Source organism: Sphaeramia orbicularis, chromosome 13, assembly GCF_902148855.1.
Source record: "Sphaeramia orbicularis chromosome 13, fSphaOr1.1, whole genome shotgun sequence".
Lineage (NCBI taxonomy): Eukaryota > Metazoa > Chordata > Actinopteri > Kurtiformes > Apogonidae > Sphaeramia > Sphaeramia orbicularis.
The window spans coordinates 4,749,555-4,776,798 of NC_043969.1; the positions used below are offsets into that span (position 1 = coordinate 4,749,555).

The window sequence follows — 27,244 nt, forward strand, 5'->3', positions numbered from 1 at the left end:
AATGCCACATCATACGGTATAGCTTTAAGTGTCCTACACCTTTTCTGGTGCCCAACCCATGTGGCCTTAAAACCCCTTTACCTCAAACAACCATATGACAGCTCATAATTTACAGCTTCTCCGATTCCATGTAAATGGATTTCATAACACTCAGTTTATACATAAAGATGTCTTGATTAATGAATACAATATTCTCTGTCTCAGTTGCTAGGCATCCTTTATAAAAGACACTGAGTATTTCTACAATCATCAGAAGCTTTGTTTTGAAAAAATATCTGAACTTCTATTGGAGTAAAGAATGCATGGAAATTACTGTCTAGGTCTGTAACTGAGATGTAATGGAAGTATGCCCCCCCCCCCCCCCCCCCCCCCCCCCCCCACACACACACACACACACAAACAGGAGCTGATGAGATGTAGCTTAACAGCAATATTAGCTGTAAAAGTATTTTACAAAAATTAAACATAGATGAAGTGAGGTGTTAACATCTTACATATCCTGATCTTGGGAGAATATCACAAATGACACTGTCTTGTTTTGATGAATATCAGGTGGTATGAGCCAATAGAAGTAATGAATAATGAGACTAATATTGTGTAATAAACCTTTAATAGTGGTTTATTTGTTTATATGAGTTGAAAGACTTTGGAAATTTAACAAATTAATTGATTTCTCTGAACAAAATGGAAATAATGATTGCTTTTTCAGACATCCTCTATGAACAGCGAGCTGCTGTATGAGTCTTTGGCTTCCTCTCCATCATCTTCCTTTTGATCTTCAAGAAGTTTGTCCAGTAGGTTTGGAGATTCTTGCTCCACATCTGGATCCTCATCCAGAGCCTGGCTCTCTGACTCAGGGCCCAGCTGGTGGTCCAGGACCTGTGGCTGAGTGTCTGTGCCCTGAAACTCCAATTGAGGAATCATGGTGGCCAGAGACATGGGCAGAGGCATGTGGACAAGAGGTGACCCCGAAAGGGCTGCAGATCCAGGGGCAAACTGGACCCCCGGACTGGACATGGTAGAGATGGTGGTAAGGGGCTGAGCCCAGGGGAGGTAGGTGAGCCCTGAGTCGGGGAGCTCCACCTGAGGGAGGGAGGCTGGAGCTGATGCCACCGGTATGGTCTGAAAACATGAGAATGACAAACATGGATAGAAACCATCATCGTTTGTCTTCATTAGGTTAGAATGGTTGAAGAGCTGATGCATTTTAGGAAAAGGAGACCTTTGACCCAAACTGACCATGGACAAATTTCCCCTTGTCTTTAAAATCTAGTGGCCTAATTCTCAACTCTAAAATGTCTTAAAATGTCATAAATAAGAGCTGGATTTACCATAAAAATGCATGAACCATGAAGTTACTTTTTAAATCTTACCTTCATAGGAAAGGTATAAAGGTATGCAAGGTATTTTCACAAACATAAATATTCAGAAGTGAAGTATCATGAAATATCATTAGATTGTGTAGAATAATGAGTTTGGACATTCTATCCAAAATGCCAGTGTATTTTATTGTAGACTTTTGAACTCAATTTATTCACTGGCTGATGTGTCACTGTGAATGTATGTGGCCACTAGAGAGAGTAGTGAATTACTCTGTCAGTTTCACATGATGCTGTAATGCCAAGGATCAGTGAAAAAACAATGAAACAAGACGCAGAGAACACATTTTTCACCCTTGTGTGAACATTTTTGGAATGACAGAGGAGAAAATACAGATATATAAAAATCAAGTAAAAAAATATGTTTCAAGAAGGAAGGGGCACCGCACACTGAGACTGGTAATTTTTGATGCTCTCGCCTACTGTAGCAGTGCTCTCACTTCACGTGAAAATGGAGAAATACGAGGAAATAGTGGATGCTCCTTTATCACACACGTAAATCGGTGGTCTGGACTCATTTTGGCTTCCCAGCAAAGAGACAAGACAATGGTGGGAAGATTATAGATCAAACAAAAACTGTCTGCAAACTTTGTCAGTGCAGTAGGCCTTACATTACAACGAACACTACCAGCATTATGTATCATTTGCAAAGGCACCACAAAGAGAAGCTACTTCCACTGTCTAAAACACAACTACCACAAGACCAAACAACTCTGCAGAAGTCATTCACTGCACCACTACAATAACTTTTGCATGTTTGTGCAAGTCCGTCTATAAGTCTGTCTATAAGGATGAATATTAAATTTTTGCAATTCTGTTGATGGAATCTGATGTTACTTAAAGAAGAATATGCACCTGTTGTAGGCTAAATATTGACGTTCAGACATTTACGGGTCTAGAGTAAACTGCAACTCTGGGGACTATTTAATATTGTGTTTTCCTTTTCATTTCAAAAATGTAGTTGTCCTCTTTGTTTACAACAATAAAGCACTTTTTATTGAGATTTTATGTTCGTATTTGCATTGTAATCTAAATAAGGAAAAAAACGACAAATATTAATTTTTTTCAAAGAGCATTTTATTTTGTACTGAAGACAGGCAGCAAAAACGTTGGTACGTTTGTGTAAATCTGCACAAGGAAGAAACCAAAGAATATTTGATTTTTGCATTTCTACTGTTGACAGAATTTGATGTTTGTATTTTTGCATTTGTCATAAGTTACCTCAAAATAACATTTTAATTTTATATTTTGCACAGGAGAATGGCAGAGGATGGCAAAAATGTTTGCTTGTTTGTGCACATAGTTAGGAAAAGACTGAAAAACAAAAAGACCAGGTTTTGTGGCCTGGCTAATTTGAGCCTTAAGTGTGAAAGCACTACTAAGATAAAGGTTTTCATGACACTGTCATTTATGTTTAAGAAATAACAAAAAAGAACCAGTGAGATTGGTAAATTAAAATTCGTTTTCATTCTTTCTTTATAATATTTAGAGCAAAACACACCCACATAATCCCACTTTCCAGCTTTTGCAGTCAAATTGTTTTCATCGGGTGATTTCTTTAATATTTCTTTCGTATTGTGAGCCCTGTATCATATTTCATATCGTTTCATGAGTTGACTATTTTGTTACACCTCTATAAGACACAGTGTAAAAAAAAAAAATTGTTTGTTATTTAAGGAGAAAACTTATTGAAACCATAAAACAGAATTCATTGATGGTTTTAGTTGTGCATTTGGTTTCGGGACTTTGAACTACTGTCCCTACTTTTCATAGTTTGGGATATCACACATTATTCCTTCAAATATTTTTGGGGAAAATTTTAGGTTGTTGGTGAGACTTTTCATGTTCATTATAATAATAATGATAATAATAATAATAATAATAATAATAATAATAAGAAGAAGAAGAAGAAGAAGAAGAAGAAGAAGAAGAAGAAGAAGAATAGGAAGAAGAATAGGAAGAAGAAGAAGAACAATAATAATAATGGATTAGATTTCTATAGTGCTTTTCAAGGCACCCATTATTCATTCCCTCTCACACTCTGGTGATGGTCAACTATGTTTGTAGCCACAGCTGCCCTGGGGCAGGCTGACAGAGGTGTGGCTGCCAATTCACGCCAAACGGGCCCTCCAACCACCACAGAACATTCATACATACAAATGAAAAACCCTTGCCATGTCCCATTGCGCTTGGACTGGATGCTCCTGTGAATCCAAAAGAATATGGGGCGAGGTCTTTTTTTAAGTGACCAAATTCAGATTATTTGATTTTTATTTGATTTTTTTTAATACCTGTGGAATTCCTTCTGTAAACAAAGCAGATGATTTTTGCAGATGATAAAAAGAGTCAATCTCAGTTAGTGAACTCTTGCAGCATAATTTCCGCTCAAAGTCTTCATCTGGAAAAAGGTTTACATGTAGTTTTATCATCTCCTACTTACCCCAAAGTTGCTGAACAGTGGAGTGTGAGTGTAGGTCAGCATGGTGTAACTGGGACACAGGGTCTGCATATATACATCAGCTGTGAGGGTGGGGGGAGCTGGGTAGGCCAGCGTCTGAGCTGAGGGATCCTGCTGGGTGTAGTCAGTCGAGGGCCACTGTGTATCAGCAGGGGACAGGGCAGTGCTGGTGGCAGGGGGCGGAGCTTTCCATCCCGGGCACTGCAGCCCACCATCACTGGTTGCGGCAGACGACTCGGCAGACGAACCCCCGGTACCATCAGAACCACAGGTATCTGAGTTTAAAACAGAAGGGTGGCTCATGTGAGATTTCAGAGAAACACTGTGCTCAGATGAAAATAATTTACTACAAAGGTTAAGTGTGTAGGATGTAGAGGCATTATCACTCTGCTCATTCTTATCTACAGCGGGAAGGCCCCAGGAAGGCCAGTGTTTGGGTTGTGTACTCTGGCTACTGTAACATCACATCCACTCCGAACAACTCTAATCCATTCATGAAAAGAAATAAGAAGCTGAAGCTGAGAAGGGGAAGTGTGAATGTTATTAATTGATGTCCAGTTATCAGTTTTATCCACTTAAAAATAAGGTGGGCCTTAAATTAACCTTTTCTAATAAGGATATGAACCAATAAGTAGTTCTCTATAAGCACAAGACTCCCTTGATTTTACTTCAAAAAGCTGATGCTTTAATCATTAATTTTATCTCCCTTATTATGTGACTTTGTGGTTTTTCATGTTGGGTCATATAGAACATTAACACAACATAAATAAAATGACTGATCCTGGCAGTATTTCAGTCAGTCGGTCATCTTCTGAACCGCTTTATCCTTGAGAGGGTCGCAGGCGTGCTGGAGCCTATCCCAGCTTCTTATGAGTGAAGGCATGGTACAGCCTCGACATGTCGCTAGTTCATCGCAGGGCTGACATATAGAGATGAAAACCAATCACTCTCACATTCACACCTGTGGGCAATTTTAGCGTGGCCAATTAACCTGTTAGTGCAGTGTTTTTCAACCTGGGGGTCGGGACCCCATGTGGGGTCACCTGGAATTCAAATGGGGTTGCCTGAAATTTCTAGAAATTGATAAAAATAAAAAAATCATTACTAATAAAAAAATATTTGGTGAGTTGAGAGAGACTTTCACAATACATATAAGACATGACAAACTGTGAAGCTGAAGCACTGTGGTTCTGTTTATCTTTCAAATGTTCCTTAAGCTATCAGGCGACACGGTGGTGCAGTGGTTAGCACTCATGCCTCACAGCAAGAAGGTCCTGGGTTCGATTCCAACACCAGTCGACGGGGGGTGGGATCTTTCTGTGTGGAGTTTGCATGTTCTCCCCGTGTCTGCGTGGGTTCCCTCCGGGTACTCCGGCTTCCTCCCACCATCCAAAGACATGCACTAAAAGGTTAATTGGTTTATCTAAATTGCCCATAGGTGTGAGAGTGGTTGTTTGTCTCTATATGTCAGCCCTGCGATGAACTGGCGACTTGTCCAGGGTGTACCCCGCCTCAGAAAATGAATGAATGTTCATTAAGATGCTGCAGCTCTTTCATAATCCGTAGTTTGAGTTATTGTTTGTTCAGTATTAATTGTCAGCCTTGTAAATACAAGCTGGACTGACTGTACATATCCTGACCAAGGAAAAAAAAATTCTCACTTTTCTGCCTCCGTCCATAATAATATACATTATATACACTAAATGTCAGCTAAAATTAACGTTTATTTGCAACATACTATGGCAAACTATTATATAATCCAAAAAATGTAATTTCAGCAAAAAAAAATGTCTCTGTTTTGAATGTCTGGGGTCGCCAGGAATTTGTGATGTTAAAATGGGGTCACGAGCCAAAAGCGGTTGGGAACCACTGTGTTAGTGCATGTCTTTGGATGGTGGGAGGAAATTGGAGGCAGCAATTCAATGACATACAAATATGGTAATTGTGAAAGCGGTCTGGTGGTTTTGAAAAGACCAATATAAGAGTTTAGGACAGTGTTTTTTGACCTTGGGGCCGGGACCCCACATGGGGTCACCTGGAATTCAAATGAAGTTGCCTGAAATTTCTAGTAATTGAAAAAAACAAAACAAAACAAAACTTACTAATAAAAAACATATGCACAATACATAAAAGACAAGACAAACTGTGAAGCTGAAACTGAAGCACTGTGGTTCTGTTTATCTGTCAAATGTTCATTTTGGCCAGTTTAAGATGCTGCAGCTCTTTCATGATTCATAGTTTGAGTTATTGTTTGTTCAGTATTAATTGTCAGCCTTGTAAATACAAGCTGGACTGACTGTACATATCCTGACCAAGGAAAATAAAATTCTCACTTTGTGCAGTAATCTACACCTGGCGTTTCTGCCTCCACCCATCATAACATACCTTATACAGCCTAAATGTAATTTAAAATTAATGTTTATTTGCAACGTAGTATAGCAAACTATTACATGATAAAAAAATAATAATTTTAGCAAAAAAAAAAAAAAAAAAAGTCTCTGTTCTGAATGTCTAGCGTCGCCAGAAATTTGGAATGTTAAAATGGGGTTTATGAGCCAAAAAAGGTTGAGAACCACTGATTTAGGAAAATAAGTATAGTTTTAACAGCCATTGTTCACACCTTGCCTTACCATTCATCCTGAGAAAGATCTGAAAGCAAGTAGTGAGCTATATGTGCATCTTTTCAAACCTGGCAATAGGCGGCATCTCTAGATTCAGTAATTTCTTCTGTTTGGATCTGAAGTGTCTATATAATTTGCAAAAAGAAACACATCTATAGCTTTAAACTTAGCATATGTGTAAATATCAAGTTGAATAGACTATTTCTTTGCAAACAGAATTCACTGTACCGCTCCAAAGGGTCCAGAGGCAACTTTTAAAGTATAGTGTCTTCCTCCTTTTACTCATTATGCAATTTGATGCCATAGGTCAATATTTATCAATATGATAAATTTCAGTTATTGTTATTTTTATTGGCTCTCTAGTATGTCATATGCTTTAACAATGAATCTGAAAGCACTTCAAATGTGTTCATGAGTTTATATACCATATATAAACACTATAGTTTTTAACACAGTAGTCATATAATTCAGTCTCAGTTCGCAGTATCTCTTTGAGCATTGATAACTTGTCCACAATTGAACACTGAAGGTGATGATAATAAACTTCATATGCTTTAAAAAGAAAGAAAAAATGCGGAAGAAGACATCTGTTCTGAGCTACTGTACAAATATGGCAGCGTAAACTGGCAGACTGTGGAATCCTGCTCCCTCTATACATACATTCTCATTCAAAATAAGTATTCTTATTTTCAGGTGATTATCTATTAATGAAAATATATTATATTCCATTTCTGCAACTACATGCCCCTAAATCTTACTCCACTGAAAGACAGCTGACACAAGAACAGGACCTACATTGTGTGAATGATGACTGACTGGTGAAGGTAGCCACGTCCTGAAAAAAAGCACATTACATCAATCAAGACAAGTGAGCTAAGCATCTGCAGCACAAATAGGAGAGCACAACTAGTCAGTGTTGGAATGTTGACATGTAAATATCTAGTATTTTCATTCAGTAGCATTTAAATTGCAGGTGTGATGAACAGCTGAACATAGACTGTAATTATAGTGTATTTGTTACAAATAAAAGGCAGAGTATGTTAGAGCATTCAAAGTCAGCCTTTTGCAGCCACACACATTTAAAGGATAAATGAGTTTTGTGAGCATTTACGTCTGAACACAAACTATAAGATGACATGAATAGTTTGGTTTTGGCAAATAAGTTCAAGTATTTACTCTTATCAAACCTTTTACAAAAGCCAGGTAGGAAACAAGTTAAAACCTGACCTGACATATTGGTTTGCTCTTTTAAATGTCATAAATTTTATATCTCCAAGCTAAGAGATATAAAATAAAGTAATGCCTAAAAGATTAGGCATTACTTCACTCAATACAGAAAACAAAAGGACCAATACATTATGGTTTATAGGATTATAAACCATAATTTGCTGTAAGTCTCAAAGCTGCACGTTAATAATTAATGAGATTGCGTAAGTGGATATAAGTTTCTCCTGAGGGCACAACGGACACACTGTCTTACACCAGAGCAGTTTGTTTGTAATGGGTGGAGACCAGCTGCAGATGAGGTACACTGAAAGATGCAGATGTGATATGATACTGTGAAAATTTTATAAAGTTAGCACTTGATCAAAAATGACATAATATGTCCTACCTGGTAGATTAAATTTTACGAATAATAAAAACAAATACATTTACAAATACTTTTCTCCAAAATGATGATATAATCATTTTGACAAATAATGTAAGAATGTGAAATAAAATGTTTGTCTACTGTGTGTAAATTTGCAAAATATACTGTAATGTACCTATTAGAGTCATTTAATCCAAATGAAAGCATTAATGTTTGACAATGAAGTCATCTTTCAAAGTATAAACTTTTAAATTTACAAGTTATTCTTTGGTTTTTATTACATTTCCAATCAGTGCCATTTTTATTACAATTTCTATTCATTTACATAATATATCATCTATTACCTGTCAGAAAAAAATTGTTTAAGGCTTCAGTTCACATATGTAATGTAAGCAGCAGGATGCACACATGCACTTTAAATGCCTATGTGTCTTGACTGACGTTTTGCCTTTTTTGGGTTTTTTTTCCTGCAAGTTCCATATCTCATTAAATCTACATCATTTACAACTGAATTTCTTTCTCTGCACACCCATCATACTGACAGAAATGCTTCTGAAAGACGCCTGTATAGAACGTGAGGGTAAGTGTGTGGTAAGCAGCAGTTCAGTATATCTTTAGGAAGCAGTGACAGCAATGACAGGTACTGTCAGTGAAAGTCTGCATCCTGCTGCCTGAAGTCTGCACTTGGGGGCAAGTTCAGAGGCAGCAGGGCATGTGCTGTCAAGTGCCTGAAAGACTGCAGAAGTCCACAATGAGCTCCTCAGTGTCAAGGACTTGACAGCAGGTGGAGGGTTACAACACTGAGACATTACAGAAAATACATGTTACTGAACACTCACATTTAACCTTTTTACATTTAGGCACTGACAAAGATGGAAAATACCAGGGTTAAAAGAATGCTCTACAGTCAAAAATAATTGCTGCTGCATTCAGTGCGTCCAGATAACGTCTTTGTAGAGGATGGTGGGTTTCCTGCTAGAGGCTGGGGGCAGATTCAGCTCTAATAACGTTAATAAACCTAATAACAGCTATGGTGAAGTAAATGCTGAGTGGGTGTGTTTAACAATTGCATGTGTTTTTAACAAGGCACATTCACAAATACCACAGTCTCAAATCAAGCTCCTCATGATCCCCTGTTCTTTGGTTAGCCCCTGAGGTAAAGCCATGATGCATATTTCTAAACATCTGTCATACGGTTTCCAGGCCACCTTCAAAGATTCAAGTCATGGGCAGAGTCAGGAAATGAACATGTATTTTATTTGTTCCTTTTTATGTTTTGGCATTTATCACTCTCAGACATCAGCAACCCAGATGCAATATGCTCCCAGACATTGTACATCTCTGCAAACCACAGATATTTATTTATTTTAATTTTAGTTTTTGTAATTTTGTATTTACTCTATTGTTTTCTTAAGTACTGGTATTTTATCAATTTTGTGGCATTGACTGGAGTAGCACTCCTAATTTCATTGTACACACAATAACAGTAAATGCTGTTCTATTCTATTCTATTCTATTCTATTCTATTCTATTCTATTCTATTCTATTCTATTCTATTCTATTCTATCAACCTTTTATATTGCGTTAAAGTGTTCTACCTGTTAATGTTACTGTCTGTCAGAAGTTAACTCATAAACTTTTTGTTGTTAGGTTTATGGACTGATTGTGGTTTAATCTAGAAAAAGTCGAAAGATAGTACACAGAAAATTTAGTAGTAGTATCTGATTATGCTGCCTATGGGTCCGATCAAGTGGTAACGTGGACACATTTTGTGATCGACAGTCTCTGTCATGTAAGCAGAGTAACTTATATACATGTATTACACATATTTGAGTAGGTAGTTATAAGCACTTTAACATTATGAATAACAAAATTTGGGGAGATAAAATTTTTAAGTGAAAAATGTCAAATTACTGCTTGGACTTGGACAAATTACATGGACTTGAAATGGACATCAATTTTTTTAAGCTTTATGCAAACATTCAAAACATGTGGTTCTCGACAGAAATAGATATCAAGGAGGACAAAACCTTTTAGATATTATGTTCAACTATGCTGAAAATAAATTTTGGAATAAAATATTGAAAAGTCTCTGTTTTATTGACATGAGAAAGTGGTAACACGTTTAACAGGCTGCCATAGTAACATGTGGATGACTCTTTACCATTGTACGCATCACCCAAAATGTTGACGTAAATTTTAAAACAAGCCAGATATAATCACAATACTTTATTTAATGTATTTAATACTAACACACAAAATAAAGAGTAATTTCTCGGTAACAGTTCACAGATAGTCTTTTAAATGTGACCAGTGTATGAATTCACAAACTTCATCATTCAGAATTTTAATTTCTCAAAGTAATGGACAGTCTTTTTGTTAATTTAATGCAGCCTAGCAGAAGGTTCGGAACTTCTCCTGTACTGTGTAAGTGGTATTTTAAAAAGGATAACAGTTCCATAAAATAGAGATCTTTAGCTAAAAAAATAGCCCACTTGATAAATGATGTATGCAAATGTACTTTTTCATGCTGTCACTTTTGCTTGATTGGACCCCTATATGTTTTATACTAGCCTTTATGTGATCCTGATGAGTTTATGAGGGTCTGAGCTTCCTGGCTCTTATTTATTTGCAACCCTGACCAGGATCAAACTGTTAATGTCCTTAGCATGATGTTAACCTCATAACATGTAATATCTGGTTGAACAATGAGGTGGAGACACCCAACAATTCCCCTGAGTGTCACAGGAAGTTTGAGAAGATGCTGGACTATTTCTCTGTATTTGTGCTCATTCACTTTGCCATTGAGATTGTGCAAATTCAATTAAAAAGACACTCAGTGAGTTTCCGGCGATTCTTTAATGATAGATAGATAGATAGATAGATAGATAGATAGATAGATAGATAGATAGATAGATAGATAGATAGATAGATAGATAGATAGATAGATAGATAGATAGATAGATAGATAGATAGATAGATAGATAGATAGATAGATAGATAGATAGATAGATAGATAGATATTGCTGTGTTTGTATAGCCTCAGTAGATGTAATAAATGGCAAGTGGGAGGGCTCTTTGGCAAAGCTGGGAGTCATTTTGCATAGGGCAGTGTGCCCAGCCCTGGGGCCATGCAGGGAATAGCTCTAACTGTCATGGAAAAACACCTGGATTATATAAGGAAAGAATTTTTTCTAGGACAGACCATGACTCCTGATGGATCCACAGAGCGTGTTTCTTTCAGCTGTTGGGAATCTATATTTTTCTTAAGCAATGTTGCAATTGACAACAGACAATAGAGCTACTGGGTGACACAGTCAAAATGTATGATCAATGACATATATCTTTGGGATGTGCATTTGTTATATTCCCAGTTAAGAGTGTCATGTTGAAGACTTAAATATAATTTCTCATTAGATTAAAAAAAACTAGGCTGGCATGCAGCAAAGTATTCATGCTTGTTTGGGGTCACATCATTTCCAAGTGTGTTTATTTTTGCATATTTTGTCCAAATTCTTCACAGGTTTTATAGTCTGACTGCACAGGGTTTTGAGTGATTATTACTATTCCCAAAACTTCATCTGATTTTACAACCAAGCTGTTGAATGAATAATGTGATAAATGAGAGGCATGTGTTTCAGTGTTTTGATAGTGATTTTGTTTGAAATGAAGAATGGAAGGTCAACAACTGGGTTTAATTTTTCATTCTATACATGGAGTAATGTGTCAGGTAAATGATTTTGATGCAATCTTAAGGTATAGCTAATTTGAATTCATTCTGAAATAACAAGCCAATGAAAAATATGATAAAGGTTTGACTGTGATGGTGCTCTCACCGCAGTAGGAGGTGCAGTCTTGGAGTTGGGCGTCTCCAAACCTCGCTTCCTCCTCAGCAGTTCTTTGACTGGGTCTCTGACTCGGACACCCTGGTATGGTCTGGACCTGCCTGCCGCTGATGGTGGCGCTGGAGGACACACAAACACAGAGAAAGACAGATGTAGAGATACACAGTTGTCTGCCTGCAGAGGCTGTCAGTCATGGACATAATGAGTTCACAAAGTGCACCAGGGGTAGGGTAGTGCAGTCCAACTGTCGACCACCTCAAAGGCCCCACTGTCCTGTATTCCAATCCAGCGTGCTATCTCTTACAGTTATGAAAACACTTAAGGGCTTCATCCTCGATCCATACCCAAAGGAAATCCAGTTTCATGCAGTAGTTTTTGTGTAAACATGCTGACAGACACACACCTAAAACAAACTGTAACATAACATAACCTCGTTGGTGATAGTGATTAAAAGTATATCTTCCAAAACTGTGTATTTAAGCCAAGTGATGTTCAAATAGGACAGTTAAAAACAAATAAAGTCGTCACTGTGAAAATCCCCTGACTTATCCTTTAAAGTGTTTAAAATGTAAACAAATCAATCCTGTCTGCTACTCCATGGCTCATCTGGTTAACTTATGACATTTAGTTAAGAAATCAGGAATTCAGTTGACTTGACATCCAACAGACTGTTAACTTAAGTCATAACATTTCATTATTTAGAAAAGTAATAAATGTAAGTGCTTATACTGCACTTTTCAGCATCCACATTCAATCAAGCAATCAAATTTTATTTATATAGCGCCAAATCATAATAAAAGTTATCTCATGACGCTTTACATATCAAGTGGGTCAAAACCAGCCAATTTACAGAAACCCAACAGAATCCTCCAGGAGCAAACACTTGTGACTGGTGACAATGGAGAGGAAAAACTTCCCTTTAACAGGCAGAAACCTTGAGCAGACCCAGACTCCTGGAGGATGGCCGTCTACCTTGACCAGTTGGGGTGAAAGAGAGAGGGTAAAGGAGGAGAAAAAAAGAGAGAGAGATAGAGAGAGAGACTGGGGGAGAGGGGGAGAAGGGGGGAAGTAGGGGGAGACACATGGATGTAGTTGATGCACAGACAACTGAACTAGAACTGTCAAAAGTAGATTAGCTGGTGTTAGTAACAATATTTGCACATTGCATCTGCAAATATAGGATTTTAGTTTCAATAGAAAGTTATGTGACAGAGGAAGCTTTATATGTTCGTTTTGCAGATCAATGTTAGAAGAATACAAACATAGTTGAAATTAAGGGTGAAATGCAGAGTTTTGAATTATTGTGTAACATTCTTAACACAGTTGACTCTACTACTAATAATCTGGCAAAGGCCATCACAAAAAGATAACCTTGAAGAAACAAACCATACATTAAAATAAAAGCAATCTTAAAATCTAAGCTTTAATATAAAAAGAGCTTAAATTGCCTCTGTCAAAATGTGAAGGTTTGTTCCATTTTATTACTCTGTCTTTTTACAGTGGTAGAATTGCTTTTTTTAAAAATTTATTTATTTAACCTTTATTTGACCTGTGTGTGTATTTCTTCTTCTGCGTGAGTGAGAACACCCTGTGAAGCCAAGCTGACAGAAGTTGCCCACTGAGTCCACTGTTTACAGCCAATAACTCCCAACAAGTATAAGCATGGAGAGAAATGTGATCTGTGAGGGAGGGCCTCCTTTAAATAAACTCAGGCTAACAGTACCATACGTGTTAGCGCTGACAATGCCATCAGTTCATATGGCTCAAGGCTATAGCTCATTAAGAGATAAAGAGACAGACTCTATGGCAGCACAAATCACATATTAGCATTTTCTTCAAGTGTGTCATTAAATCTGATAAGAATGCAAAGGCACAAGTTTACCTGGGTGCAAGAATGAACTTGAATTACATTTTGGTGGCCTAAGGTCAAAGGTAAACATTATAGTGGCCCCACAAAACAAATGCTTTTTTATAACTGCCGATAATTGAGAGAAATACATGAACAGATTCTGATGAAAAGATAGTGGAGGCATCTGATTGAACTTAACTTACATCATAAGATCAGGATCTGAGTGTGTGACTGTAATGTTAACACTCAATATACTGATTCTGGTTCAGCAAGAATCGATCATAACCATCTTTGCTGAGATGTAACAATGCCGTAAATGTTCACACTCACAATTTCAATTTGTTGCAACTGTGTCAAACATATTTGTTTGGTATTACAGACACACCAGACAAGTTGCAAAAATGGGAAACGTTAATATTATTACATAATCTGCCACATCTACTGAACTGACACTTAAGTCTGCCTCACACCGCTGACTTGAAAATGTTTGACTTTTAGACATTTGCCTTTCAACATAAACATTTCATATGATATGATTCCATAAGCGACATACTGCTGTTTGTTCAAACTATAATTGCTGGGATTTTAACAGTTCTCCGAAAATGTCTCTTCGAGTTTGAAATGAAAATTGCTCTCTTGCTGAGATGCCACACACGCTCCTACATCAATCTTTCACTGATGGGTTATATAATAATAAAGGTTCAACAGGTCAATAGCTTAACATCTCTATGCTATCAATCCATCGATCACAAGGTGAACCATGACTTCCTCTGGCAGTTAAGTTTTTTCTGAGGCAAATGGCTGCCAAGGCTGTACAACTGTAACATTTCAGAAACTCATGATATTTGCAGTTAATCAAAAAAGGGAAAAGAGAATCTGAGTCATTTGTCCTGTTGCTGTTTACTGATGGATAATCTCTGCCGGAGGAAACAAAGCAGCAACACTTGGACAAATTTGGCAATATCTCTGAGTTATTAAACAAAGTGTGGCTCTCTCAATTCAATTTAGTGATAAACTGTTGGGGAGGAATTGTGGACTGGTATAATTGTATAATTAATGACAGTACAAATAAGCGTTAAAGGTTAAGTTGCTTTATATTCCCTGTAGAGAAATTCAGTGTCTGCTTTTTACCCATGCTAATACACACACAGTACCTAGCAGTACTAGCATTCAGCAGGAGAATTAACCTATGCCTGTTTTTAATGGTGGGGAAACGAACCAGAAAACCCTCTGGTGCTTTCATCACTGTGGATTTCTAACCGTTTCCGGCACGTTTCAACATTTAAGGGTAAAGAGATAAATCCATTCTCAACAACTTCGACAGATTCTTTGTAAACACGGACTACGCTTATTTACCCACTACTGTCACTACTCTTTTTTGTTCAGTGCATTCACATGATGGAGCATCATTTGTTTTTGTTTCTTGCAGCGCAATTTTTCATTTGCACTACATTCCTCTTTTTGTACCTCGTTTAGACTTATGTTCGAGTTTGTGAATTTGTATCATTTCTGTACTTGCAGCAGTTTTCTCTTAACTGAGACGCAATGGCCATTGCAATGTGTTTGGCCCTTGTTGGCCACCGTAAGCAGGTGTTTGGAAACAAATTCCAAACTAAAACAAATAAAAAGGGAAATTTTGTTTTCACTTGGTACTAAATCGGAGATATTGATAGCCCTCTCCTAATGCTTTGATAAGAACATGCAGAATTTAATATTTCAAAAAAAATATAGTAGCATATATACATAATATATAAATTAAAAAAAAAAAAAAAAACATAATTTAGAAACCACTACTGTTAATGAAGTAGGTATAAGATACAATAATAAGCTCTGGAGAAAATTGGTAATAGGACCCAGCATTAGGTTTTTGTTTTGTTTTTTATAATAATGTTAAGAATTACTTTTCAAAGTCAGCGAAATCAACATGTTTTTCAGAATGATCCTAGCTTACTGGAAGATGGGAGGCAAGTAAGCTTTCTGATGAGTGATTTCCAGCTTAAACTGGCTACTATTTTTGGCTATCATATATTTTTGACGCAGTTTTTTGTTCTTCTTAGAAAGTGATTAAATATTTATGGAAAACGCACACACTTGAATTCACGAGTATGACTGCATGTAAAAAGATCATTACCTCTGTCACTGTTTTAAAAGAAACCATCACTTCTTATGCTGTTAATGAGTAAGCTTCACAGTGGCTATTTCAGTGCATTTATACAGAGCCAAGCAAATTGTTTGTACTGTACTGTGTTGTTTCCGGTTCAGTTTAGACATTATTGTTCATCTTGCCCCCACTGACACTTGAAAAATACTACTTTGGCAACACAGACTGTAAACAAACATGACACACTAATGATTAGCCACAACCTGTGCGATGTTACTGCTGTGTTGTCCTTCATGTTGCAACAACCAATTTCTAAAATCTAGCTGGCTATCCGCTGTCTTCTATACATTTTCTCATATACAGGGATGAGGGTTAATGTGTTTCTCACCAATCAGTCCAGTGGAACTGCTCTTTATATTAGCAAGTCATGTCATCAAACAAAAAGACAACACTGATTCAAGATATAAACTGTTGCTAATAAAGTTGGAATAATTTTGTTTTCAGACACATTCTTGTTTTTATTCCTATTTTTGACCTGGTGCAATGATGAGTCCCAGTTATACTTTATCTATCATGAATAAATTATATTGTCTCTACTTTATGGGCAACAGTGTATTTGGTACACTCTTCTTTCAAAGATAAATGGATAAAAATAATTTATTTTGTCTGTTAAACATCTACAGTATTACACCCCTGAGAGCCATACTTAGACAAAGCAACACCTGTATAGTTTTTGCAATTCTGAGCTTATTTTTTTTTATAATTATTAGTATTAGTGTTAGTATTATCATTATTATTTTGCCTTTGGGTCCTAAATATACAGGTTTGGAAAACACATTACATCTCAAATAGAGTCATTTTTGTTAACAACCACAATCATTTTTGCAGAGGAAAATTATGTGTGGAGGAATTTATTATTCTTTTGTCTGATGTATCTGATAAAACTAAGCAAATGAAGGACACAAGGGTTAGTGATCACAGAAAATCCTTATGTCCTCTCAGGCACCGTCTGCTGCTCTGACCTTTACTTGGCAGCTACTGTTCCCATCACTCTCTGTGACAGAGGAGGGACACCTGTGGTCAGGACTGCTGCCATGTTCACTCATTAACATCTGCCGTTATGCTGTGGGTGTGCTGTCAGAACCTTGTTCTGATTTATATCAGCAGCTGATTGATCTGCCTCCATAGGTCAGACAGGGTAAGTGGTCATAGATAAAGCGTTGATGCTGTGCAGACAAGCCCACCCTGATGAACAGGAACAGCTGAAACTAACTGAGCGTGTATACATGTAAACTATTATTTCACTAATATATAGCCAGCAAAAAATGAGGCCCCACCTGGATTTAGCTAAGTAAACATTTAATATCCATTCACTGGATAATTACTGCAGTGATGAATATGTTTCATCTGTAACAAGTTATTTAACCCTAACTGATGCAGTGAGTAGCTTCTCATTTCTTAGACATCCATCTGTTTGATATCCTTCATGCCTAGTGCCTACTGTACAAGGCTGTGGGGGCAATGTTGTTGATGGATCCAAGGGCAGATTGGCCATCGGGAGTACGGGGACTTTTCCCAGTGGGCTGCTGGGTCAGTGGGCTGGTGCAGCCGGTGAGAGGAAAAAAAAAAATTGCTGTTACCAGTGCCTAGACACCACACAAGCTTGTGGCCAGTGGCCCACAACAGGCTGAGTATTGGCACAGTTGGGGGGGCGGCTGGCCTTTAATATGGATTTCAGTGTTTTATAGGCTAGTTATATGAGTGACAGGCCAGATAACTTTGGCCCAAGTGAGTATGTCACACCCCTTTCCCCCTTTCTCCTGACGTATGGGCTATCTCAGCCAATCACAGCCGAGAGCCATTGTCTCATCGTCTCAATCCATCAATTGGATATGGGATGGACAGATAAAAATTGGAGAAGTAACAAAAAGGAGGTGCGGAAAAAAATCTGAGAGGAATGCAGGCAAGCAATGGTGGCACATGCTGCCAAAGGCCAAAAAATACTGAAATGTTCTCTGCCGCTGCATCAGCTGTAGCTGGTACTCAGCCTGATGTTTTGAAGATGCTAGAAAATGACAAAATAATAGATGGTGTTGTACAGAAAAGTGAGCTGCTGCAAAAATTCTTAACTCTGTATGGAGATGGTATGTTCATTAAAGGTATTATTATTGTTAGGTGTATTATTTATTATTTATTGTATTATTTATTTTTTTGTATTATTTTGTATGACTTATTCATCTTGTAAATACTAACATTAAAAATATTAAACATTTGTTATAATCAAGACATTGGGTGCAACAATGTGCCATTATCCCTTCGATAATGAGTACATGCATATATGCAAGGGTTTTCCAAAGACATAATTATGAGTTTTGTAAAATATTATTGCTTTTGGAGGAACTTGGTGTTCTGTCAACATCAGCTAGAATTACACGTGTGTAGCCAAGGGTTTGTCTGTCAATCATACACTGTAATTATTTTGTTGTGGGTTGATTTGTGTTAGATAAACTTACATAATATCAATATTTTATGAGATATGACTTTTTTTTCAGCTGACCACTACCACCCCAACCATGCCCCTTGGAGAGTGGGCTGGTCAGGTACAAATTCCCGGGCTGCTTTTTTGCCTCAGTCCACCATTGGACAGATCTATTGTTGCGTCAATTGGTCAGGTCTAGGTTCAGTAACATTAGGTGTCCATAAAATGAGAACAGCTGAAACTGAGTATACAGAACAACCAGGTCTGAACATCAGTGGATTTTTTTCTTCCCTGATGACACGGACATATTCCAAGATGATACCAGGATTCATTAGCATCAAATGGTGAAAGAGTGGTTCAGGAACAAGATAGTGCATATTCATAAATGCAATATTAGGATTATAGCCAAGGCCAATTTCCATCTTTAGTCCCAACATGAAACAACATATCTCACATAAAACAGTACAATCCAGTGTACTGTCTGTGTAGGTTCTCATTTGCCCAGGTCATCACTCTGGGTAGAAATTAATATCAATCAGTCAAATTTTTTGTTTATATAGCGCCAAATCTTAACAAATGTTATCTCTTGACACTTTAAATATAGAGCTGGTTGAAACCAAACTACCAAGCCAGTTTATAGAAATCCAACAGAATCCTCCAGGAGCAAACACTTGGTCACAGTGGTGAGCAAAAACTTCCTTTTTTATATGGTGACATTTACTGTGAAAATTGCCTAAGCCAAAGGAGAACCAACAAAACAATGGATGCATTTTTTTTTTTTTTTTTTGAAGTGTATATAACAATAATCTGATTTTCCACATTTTACAATTTTACAATATGGCATGTGCTGCTTTATTATTATTGTTGTTGTTGTTGTTGTCTTCTTATTATTATAATTATCTTTTCCAGGAATAACAAAAAATTCCAATATTTTGCACATGTAAATCTAGTCACATTGAATTAAATACTACGTGAATAATGCTTACAAAATCTCAATGTATCAGGATCATGCAAAAGTTTTTACCATCACTGTTGAGCCAGTGTGGCACCTTGAAAAGGGACAGTGAAATGTGAGGGTACTTTTAAAATTACAGGAGGTCATAAAAAAGTGCAGCTGTCACACTGCCAACCGTAACAAAAGATTTGTTAGGATTCCTGGCAAAAGACGGGAGGACTGTGAGGAGAGTGCGGCAAACATGGGTGTGGTGCTTATCATGAAGTGATTTATAACAGCAGTATGGCCAGGCTCCTGGTGTCTGCAAATTAATTTATTTGTACCTCAGAAGCTATTATTTAATGATGCAGAGATGGGAGGCAATAGTTTGTGAATTGTGCTGCCCATTTGGATGCATGAACACAACTGTGACTGACTATTTGATGAAAAAAAAAAGACTCTCATTGTTAAAACTGTACTTGTTAGAAAGGAAGCTCTTTGACATAAATGCTAAATGCATGGGCAGTTCAGTGAAATGAAGTTGAATTTATGTTTAGAGCAATAAACACACATAGGCGCATACAACAGACAAACAATCTTCATGCCGCAGAGACTAAAGCACCACAAAAGAGGAAGCTCCACAGCTGTGCAGTGTTTTACTGAGGTGGGGGCCACCAAGCATTTTGCATATCAAGATTATAACCCACTAGTATAACATACACAACTTCCAAATGACAATCTTCCTCTTTCCAAAAGAGTGCAACACAACATTTTTAAAATATTCAAGCTGCGAAAAGTTTTCAGTTACTGTAGTTACCGCGTCTTAGCTCTTTTCCAAACAATGCCACACTTGGGTTGCATTTTTTAGAATGCGATGATTTTGTCATGTTAGCATAACATGACAACGTAAATTTCCAAATCCAATTTCTAGTAGTGAAGAACATACTTTAGATTACTTTTGAGTGGGACTAAAAAGAGCATTAAAGCAGATTCACTGGGTTGTTTTATATCAAACATTATTTTGAGCTCATCTTATAACATCCTGTCAGAGACCAGAGAACTACAGTAATTCCACAAAAGAGCAGGAAGATCATACTTGCAAAGGACGTTAGTGTATAAACCTGAAAAAAACAGCTTTCTGCAGCCTCTCATGACTTCTGCCGTTAAAAATTAAGAAGATAAATCAAAATAACATATACAAGAATATACAATATACATATACGTATACATTTATAATCTGTGTCATAAAAGTACTTGTACATTTAGTGCCTGTGATGTAAGAAAAATAATGGTTGGTTGTACTTACATTTCTCCCAGTGCATAACTGCTTATTTGGATAATATCATATAGTTAAACTGAAAAAAATCAAAGTGGCGGGGTGACTGACTTGCTTTATAACAGCCCGAGGGTGCAATACCCCAGGGATTTCACAGCTTCTCTAACCTCAAATCTCCCCTGTGCATCTAGTTTCACTGTTGGTACTATTTATTAAGAATCTACACAGTAACTGCAAGAGCCACGACTTTGTAAAACAAACAAATATAAGTGAAGCAGAAATGATGCAAAGGTGAAGATTATGCCAAACATGAGGAATGCTGCTATGCACGTACACAAATGTTAAATGGAAAAAAGACAACTAATTTTAGGGGGTCTGTGAGGGTGTAAGAGTCTTCTCACCATTGTCAGTGTGTAGTTAAAATAAGATTAGGCATGTTGTTCATTTTCTAAGCCTTCACAGTACAGCAACACTACTCAGTATTCCCCTCAAAACATCAGCAGCTTCTCTGATCTTGGTAAATTGGTGGCAAATCCGTAATTAATTTTTTGGACAATACAGTTTTTAGGTTTTACACTGCTGGTTGATGGAGAAACAAACATTACTATTCTTCAATACCTGTTGTATTTTACTAGACATGAAAACAACCACTGTGAGTTTTATCAAAATTGTGACTATTTTGGAACCATGGGGTTTATTATATGTTCTTTTTTTAACAATTTGATGTTTACATCAAGTAATATCTTGCTCAGTTGTAAAATTCCCTAGTTTAATGACGCAAAACAAATGAATGGAATCATTTTTGTCATATTTAATGAGTTAAACAATTACATAGGGGACAACAGGGTCAACATAAAGTTGCAGTTTGACAAGTTCAGTATTGTTGTGACTACTTCTGCATCTAATATCCATTTTAACAGATGCAGGTCACATTTGTGAAAAAGTGCACTTTTTTTTTTAACACTTCCATTTTGCACATTTTAGAAAAAAATAATGAAGGCCATTTTTGTTATTGTCAAACGTCAAGACTGTCCCAGACAGTGTCCAAGTATTAAAGCAGCACCTCTGTAAAAAGAAGTTCTGAACCCTTCAAAGAAAAAAAAAAACAAAACTCTGTAATAATCGGCATTTTTAGAAAAAAAATCCAAACCCACTATTTTACTGTAAAACAAATATTACAAAACCACTATGCTGTAACTGAACTCTTAAAAAGTAATAAAAAGCCACAGCTTTGTCTTCTGTGCAGGTTTTGTTTCATACTTTTGGTAGAAGAAAATTCAGTAGTTGACATTTGTTTTTTGTTTGTTTTCTTATTGCAATTTCCAAAGTCAAATATTCACATCTGTTCAGGGAAATGCTCTTTGAAAAATGTTAGTAAAGTACAAAGTGTTCTAAATAAAGACATTCATATGTTTTGTACATTTATCATTGTATAAGATGAGACAAAATGCCTAATTTCCCTATCTATGTTCAGTCAATTCAATTTAATGGTAATAATGTTAATTTTAATGTAATTTGGTAATATTCATGTAATTTTTGTACACATAGTCACCTCAGTATTTTTTTTGTTCAGTGCTTTTCTTTTTATTGACAAATGAATGTCACATATGAGTCTGTATGTCAACCAAACACACAAAAACAAATAACTAAAAGTTAAGATGCCCTGATAGTCCTGAGAGTACAAACCTGCTGATTAGTCAGGGCTTGTTCAGGAGACATTAACACATAATACAGTGAGAAGTGGAGAGTTATGAACCCTACAACCTGATCTATCTGGCTGCCATATGTACGGTGGCATTGGAACAGGAAATCTTTTTAACACTGACTTGTTTCAGCATGTGAGAGGAGGATAAATTCAGTGTGCACAATATATTGCTATCTGTTGGACTGTGGACTTTGATTCTGTATTTACATATAAACTAAAGTTACCACTTGTCTTTGATTTGCTCCTGCAAAAATGTCAACCTCCTCATGTTTTGCTTCTTGGCCTATTATGTGAAATCAGCAAAGTCCCCGCACGCCTGTTTGACTAACAGAACTTTAAAAATAAGAAATACTTTCCCTGGAGCTCCAATTGCAGTCCTGAAAGCCCCCCCCCCCCCCCCCCCCCCCCCCCCCCCCCCCCCCCATGTAACCTATGGATCTCTGGACACTGTTAAATCAAGCACAACAGCCACAACATAAGACAGTATAAATTACCAGGCTTAGCTGTAAGGTAGTTTCCAACACAGTTCTGTATGGTTCCCTGTAGTTACACAAACATTGTGTTAGTGGTCTCATTGTTTTGTGATTCCATTAAAATTCCTCTATTCTTCAACTGAGGTGGAACTTAAAATTTGGAAAGACATTAGGGGGAAAAGAAAAAACTGTATCAAAAGAAGAATCAGAAAATGTTATGCAGAATATGCTGAAGGATGATGAGAGAATAATGTTAAAATTCATTATTAGGTCAAAAACACAAAGCAGGAAATGAAAACAGACAAAGGTTACATAACGTTAGCCTCATAGCATAATTGCCTAAGTCATATTTTGATCAAATTGTAATATTTGCATAACTTAACTCTCCTAACACTCTCCTAACATATGAGTTACGTAATTATGTCATGAGACTAACAATATCCAGCCTTAAATCAAACTGTATTTGTCTTATTATGATCAAAATAAGGTTTTCTATATTTGACATGACACAACTGAAAAATAATCTTGCTAGCAACTTATAGTTCTGATGCAGCAGGTGTTTATGCATGTTCCACTGTAGTTAACTTCCTCTTTTGCTGAATTAAAATGGGTTCACAAGACCGTTAACTTACAGATGAAAGATTTTACACTTCTGCAAAACTGTTTACATCTGAAAATGAAGTGAACTTGAATTTCAAAGTAATGCCTGTAACTATCATATGGATTTGTGACCTAATACTGTGTCCCAACATCTTCCAACTTTATATATTGAGTATTAAATATGTTTATTTTTATTTTGTTAGCCCAGACTGCCTTGGGTCAAACCTGTTAAGCTGAGGCTCAGACTTGAACAGAAGCAACAGTATGTTTAATAGTTGTCTGTAAATATGCATCTCAGTTACATTGTATTTTAGTTTTGTCAATTCCAACCTTGTCGCCAGTCAGAAAAAAGAAGATTCTGCAACTCAAGACTGGTTTTTGTGTCACAAATTAGCATAGAAAACAGCTGTAGAAAGCAAGAGACTAAATTTAACCCTGAGTCTGAAACTGGCCTCTGGTCGGAGCAGCAGCATCAGAGGGAAACATGCAGGTGTTTCCCTAAGGCTGACCAGAAATGAACCAAAAATCACAAGTAAAAGCTGTTATGCCCTGCAGCTCTGACACAGCAATGTTTCACTGTCACAATGACTGACTCACAGATTAATATTTAGTAGGCAGCTGCCTTTATGGCACAAAAACAGTAGTTAATATGTAATTTTGCTACTCTACTTTGTCTTACAACGTCAGACAGAGACAGTTTGATAATAAGCAGCAGCCAAAATAGATACATTTGATGCTTTTTCCTACTATATGATTTTTTACCGCCTTATGTGTGATTAACATTGGGTTTCCTCTACCAACTGCCCTATCCTAAAAATATGCTGAAATTAGTATTACACTACACTGCTCTTTTATGCAGCAGCATGAGACACAAAGAAGATAAGACTTACATTGAGCATCAGGTTTTTTGGCAGCTCCATCAACACTTTAGTCCATTATGTGACTACACTTTTGTCGGCTGCTGGATTTTTTGACTGTGCAGTCGGTGATGCAAAGTGTGACATAGTGTAGATAAGTGATGCAAAGAGGTTTTCACAACTGGGGAGAAGTGGACTGTGGATGTTCATTTTGAGGTATTCATTCAGGTACCTGTATACTGAAAAAACAGTGTAGTGGGTTTGCTTCATGGGCCTCACTTTGAGTTCTGGAACAGTGTTGTCTGTCCTGAGAGCAGATCACTGAGGATTGTGAGAAAGAGCTGGGGATGGGGGTAATGGTGTGAAACAGGAGAGGAAAAAAAGAAAAAGGTGCATGAAAGAGAGAAATATGGAGCCACCTGTCCATGAGGGCAACAGTTTTTTTCTCACTTGTCAGTTTAGCCTGTGGGCTCCCACTGATCGTATCTCCAGTGCCTTTAGTACTCTTAAAGGACTTCAGTTGCTGTCTTCATCTATAGAAGCTTCAGCAGTGACCCTGATAAGTGCACAGGAGTTTTATCTAAGTCTCAAGTCAACTGCAAGTGAAGGACCCTTAACAAATCTAAAGTCATCTAGAGTCATCTGTGGGAGAATGTGGACTGATAAGAACAAATCCCCTTAGACGTGTTCATGTTTACCTTGTATTTAAGCTGACATTTACATAAATTATATAATTACTTATTCTGAAAATGACCACAGTCAAAAAGGCAGAAGAAAACGTTGTAAATACAGCTGAAATGTTTAATCAATTTGAATCAATTAAAAAAAAAAAAAAAATTCAATTACAATTCAATCAAAGCTTGTTTCCTTAATTTTGCTGCCGCTAAATATTGGTGTTTCACAAGCTTTTTTTTTTTCTCCATTCTTTATTTAACAGTTTTTCCATTTATGTACAGGGACAGACATACTAAAACAGATCCCCATTGACAAAACTAGACAATAACTTCAAACAAGACAAAAAATGGCTAATCACTAATTAAATGAAAAGAATGAAAGAAAAAAAATTAAAACAAAACAAAATAACACAAAACTAAGCTGCATAATTGAGTTTTACTTGCATGTGTGTTCGTGTTTGGAGGTGTGTGTATTGTGGTCATTGTATCCTGTGTGAAGAATTCATATAAATGGGATGTGGAGAGAGGCAGATGATTGTGCGAATAAGAGTCGGAGTGTGTGTGTGTGTGTGTGTGTGTGTGTGTGGGTGTGTGTGTGTGTGTGTTTATGTGTGTGTAAGTGTATATAATGAGTTACTGAAGATGGAGTAGTCAGAACGAAGGGGTTGAAAACAAGGAAAATAAGTTATGGAATGCAAGTCAAGGTGAAGCAATATTGAGTTTGTTTGTGAATACGGACCAGGTTTTGTTGAAATTATTACTTTTTTGATTGAGTGAAGCAGCCGTTTGTTCAACTGAAATGTGGTCTATTAACAGGGTCTTCCACTGAGGCATATTTCATTGATCTCTGGCTTTCCGGTGGAGGAGGATTGTGTTCTTGGCAACAGCTAGGGCTGTGAATAATGATGTTTTAGTATTGTGGTTAAGTTGTGCTGCTGACATGTCTCCTAGGAGGCAAAGTTGAGGGGATATGGGGATGCGGTGGTTAATAATGTGGGATAAGTGACTAATGATTTGAACCCAAAATTGATTAACAGGAGTTAGTACAGTGCCAGAGTGCATGCATGTAGGTGTCTGTGCTATTCTATGTGCAGCGTGTAGATTGATCTGAAGTGGCAAAACTCATTTTATGTTGTCTCTCACCTGTGTAGTGATATGTGTGAATGATCTTGAATTGAATGAGCTGTATGAGATTTTACAGCGAATAAAGGTGTTCTTGCAGATCTGACTCCAGAAATTGGCATTGGGTTTTATAGAGAGATCCTGTTCCCACTTTGTAATTGGGAGGGAGGTTGATGATTCTGTGCTATATAAAAATTTGTATATTCTGAAATATGGGGTCCATCATTGTTCAAAAAGCCTTGTATAATGCAACTTTGATTTTCATCAGTGGATGTACCGTTCAGTTTTGGGAGAATAGTGGACTTCAATTGGAGGTAATGGAGGTATTGACTGCTCCCAATACCGAACCTCTGGATCAGGTGGTTCGAATTGTGCATGATATGGTGATAGTGAGTAATGACTTTTTCCTTCCATAATGATGAGTGCACAGGGTTGCTGTTTATTGTGAATTCAGGGTTATTCCAAATTGGAGAAATGGGAGATGGTGTAACTGTGGAGCTTTTAATGTGGAAGGTGTTCCCCCAGGCTGACAGAGGTGAGGCTATGGTAATGTTTTGGAAGCAGATGTTATGTTTGATTGAGGAACTGATGAATGGGAAATCTGATAGATTTAAATGGTTACATAAAGCTTGTTTTGTTTCTATCCAGTACGAGACTAGGTCAGAGGGGGTGAGCCATTGCTTTAAGTATTTTAATTGGCTTGCATTATAGTAATGTTCAAAATTTGGTGCATCTAATTCACCATGGGACTTTGGTTTCTGTAAGACTGATAATTTAATGCAAAGGGTTTCATTTTTCCAATAAAAATGAGAAATAACAGAGTTTAAGGATTTGCTGGGTGGGTTTGGCAGAGTGGGGATCATGGAGAATAAGAAGTTAATTTTGGGGAGAACTGACATTTTTATCATAAAGATTCTTTATGAAAGTGAAGTTGGTAAATTTGTCAAGCAGTGGAGGTTACTCTATATTGTTTTTAGTAGTGGGCTGTGGTTAAAGTTAAACAGTTCTGACACCTTAAGGAATATGTGGATTCCTAGATATTTAATATTTCCTGTGGGAAGTTGAAAATGTGGGGTGAGGGCTGCCTCATCCCCTTCACCATACAGAGACTGAGAATGGTGGATTTTGACAGCTTGAGGGAATAATTGGAGAGTAATGAAAATGTGTTAATAACTGAGAGAGATTCTTGTAAGGATGAGTACGGTTCTTGAAGAGGGATCAATATGTCGTCTGCATACAAAACTAGAAGCACTCGGAGAGCGTAGACCTCCGCCAAGGCT

General features: G+C 37.1%; 1 protein-coding gene across 1 annotated transcript; it reads right to left on the reverse strand.

Annotated features, from left to right (window-relative positions):
• Positions 1-514: 514 nt before the first annotated feature.
• pou2af1 (POU class 2 homeobox associating factor 1) lies at positions 515-20,717 on the reverse strand. Its single transcript, XM_030151702.1, has 5 exons — positions 20,564-20,717; positions 11,886-12,013; positions 7,254-7,293; positions 3,820-4,112; positions 515-1,122 (listed from the first exon to the last, which is right to left on the reverse strand). Exons 1-5 carry the CDS (start codon positions 20,577-20,579, stop codon positions 706-708), a joined length of 894 nt encoding a protein of 297 aa, XP_030007562.1. The 5' UTR covers positions 20,580-20,717; the 3' UTR covers positions 515-705.
• Between the last annotated feature and the right edge of the window lie 6,527 nt (positions 20,718-27,244).

Excerpts from the sequence above, each read along its gene's own strand:
- pou2af1 (XM_030151702.1), bottom strand. Across the intron at positions 7,294-11,885 it reads AGACTGCACCTCCTACTGCG|GACGTGGCTACCTTCACCAG; the intron begins GTGAGAGCACCA and ends GCTTTTTTTCAG. Across the intron at positions 4,113-7,253 it reads TCAGTCATCATTCACACAAT|ATACCTGTGGTTCTGATGGT; the intron begins GTAGGTCCTGTT and ends TTTTAAACTCAG.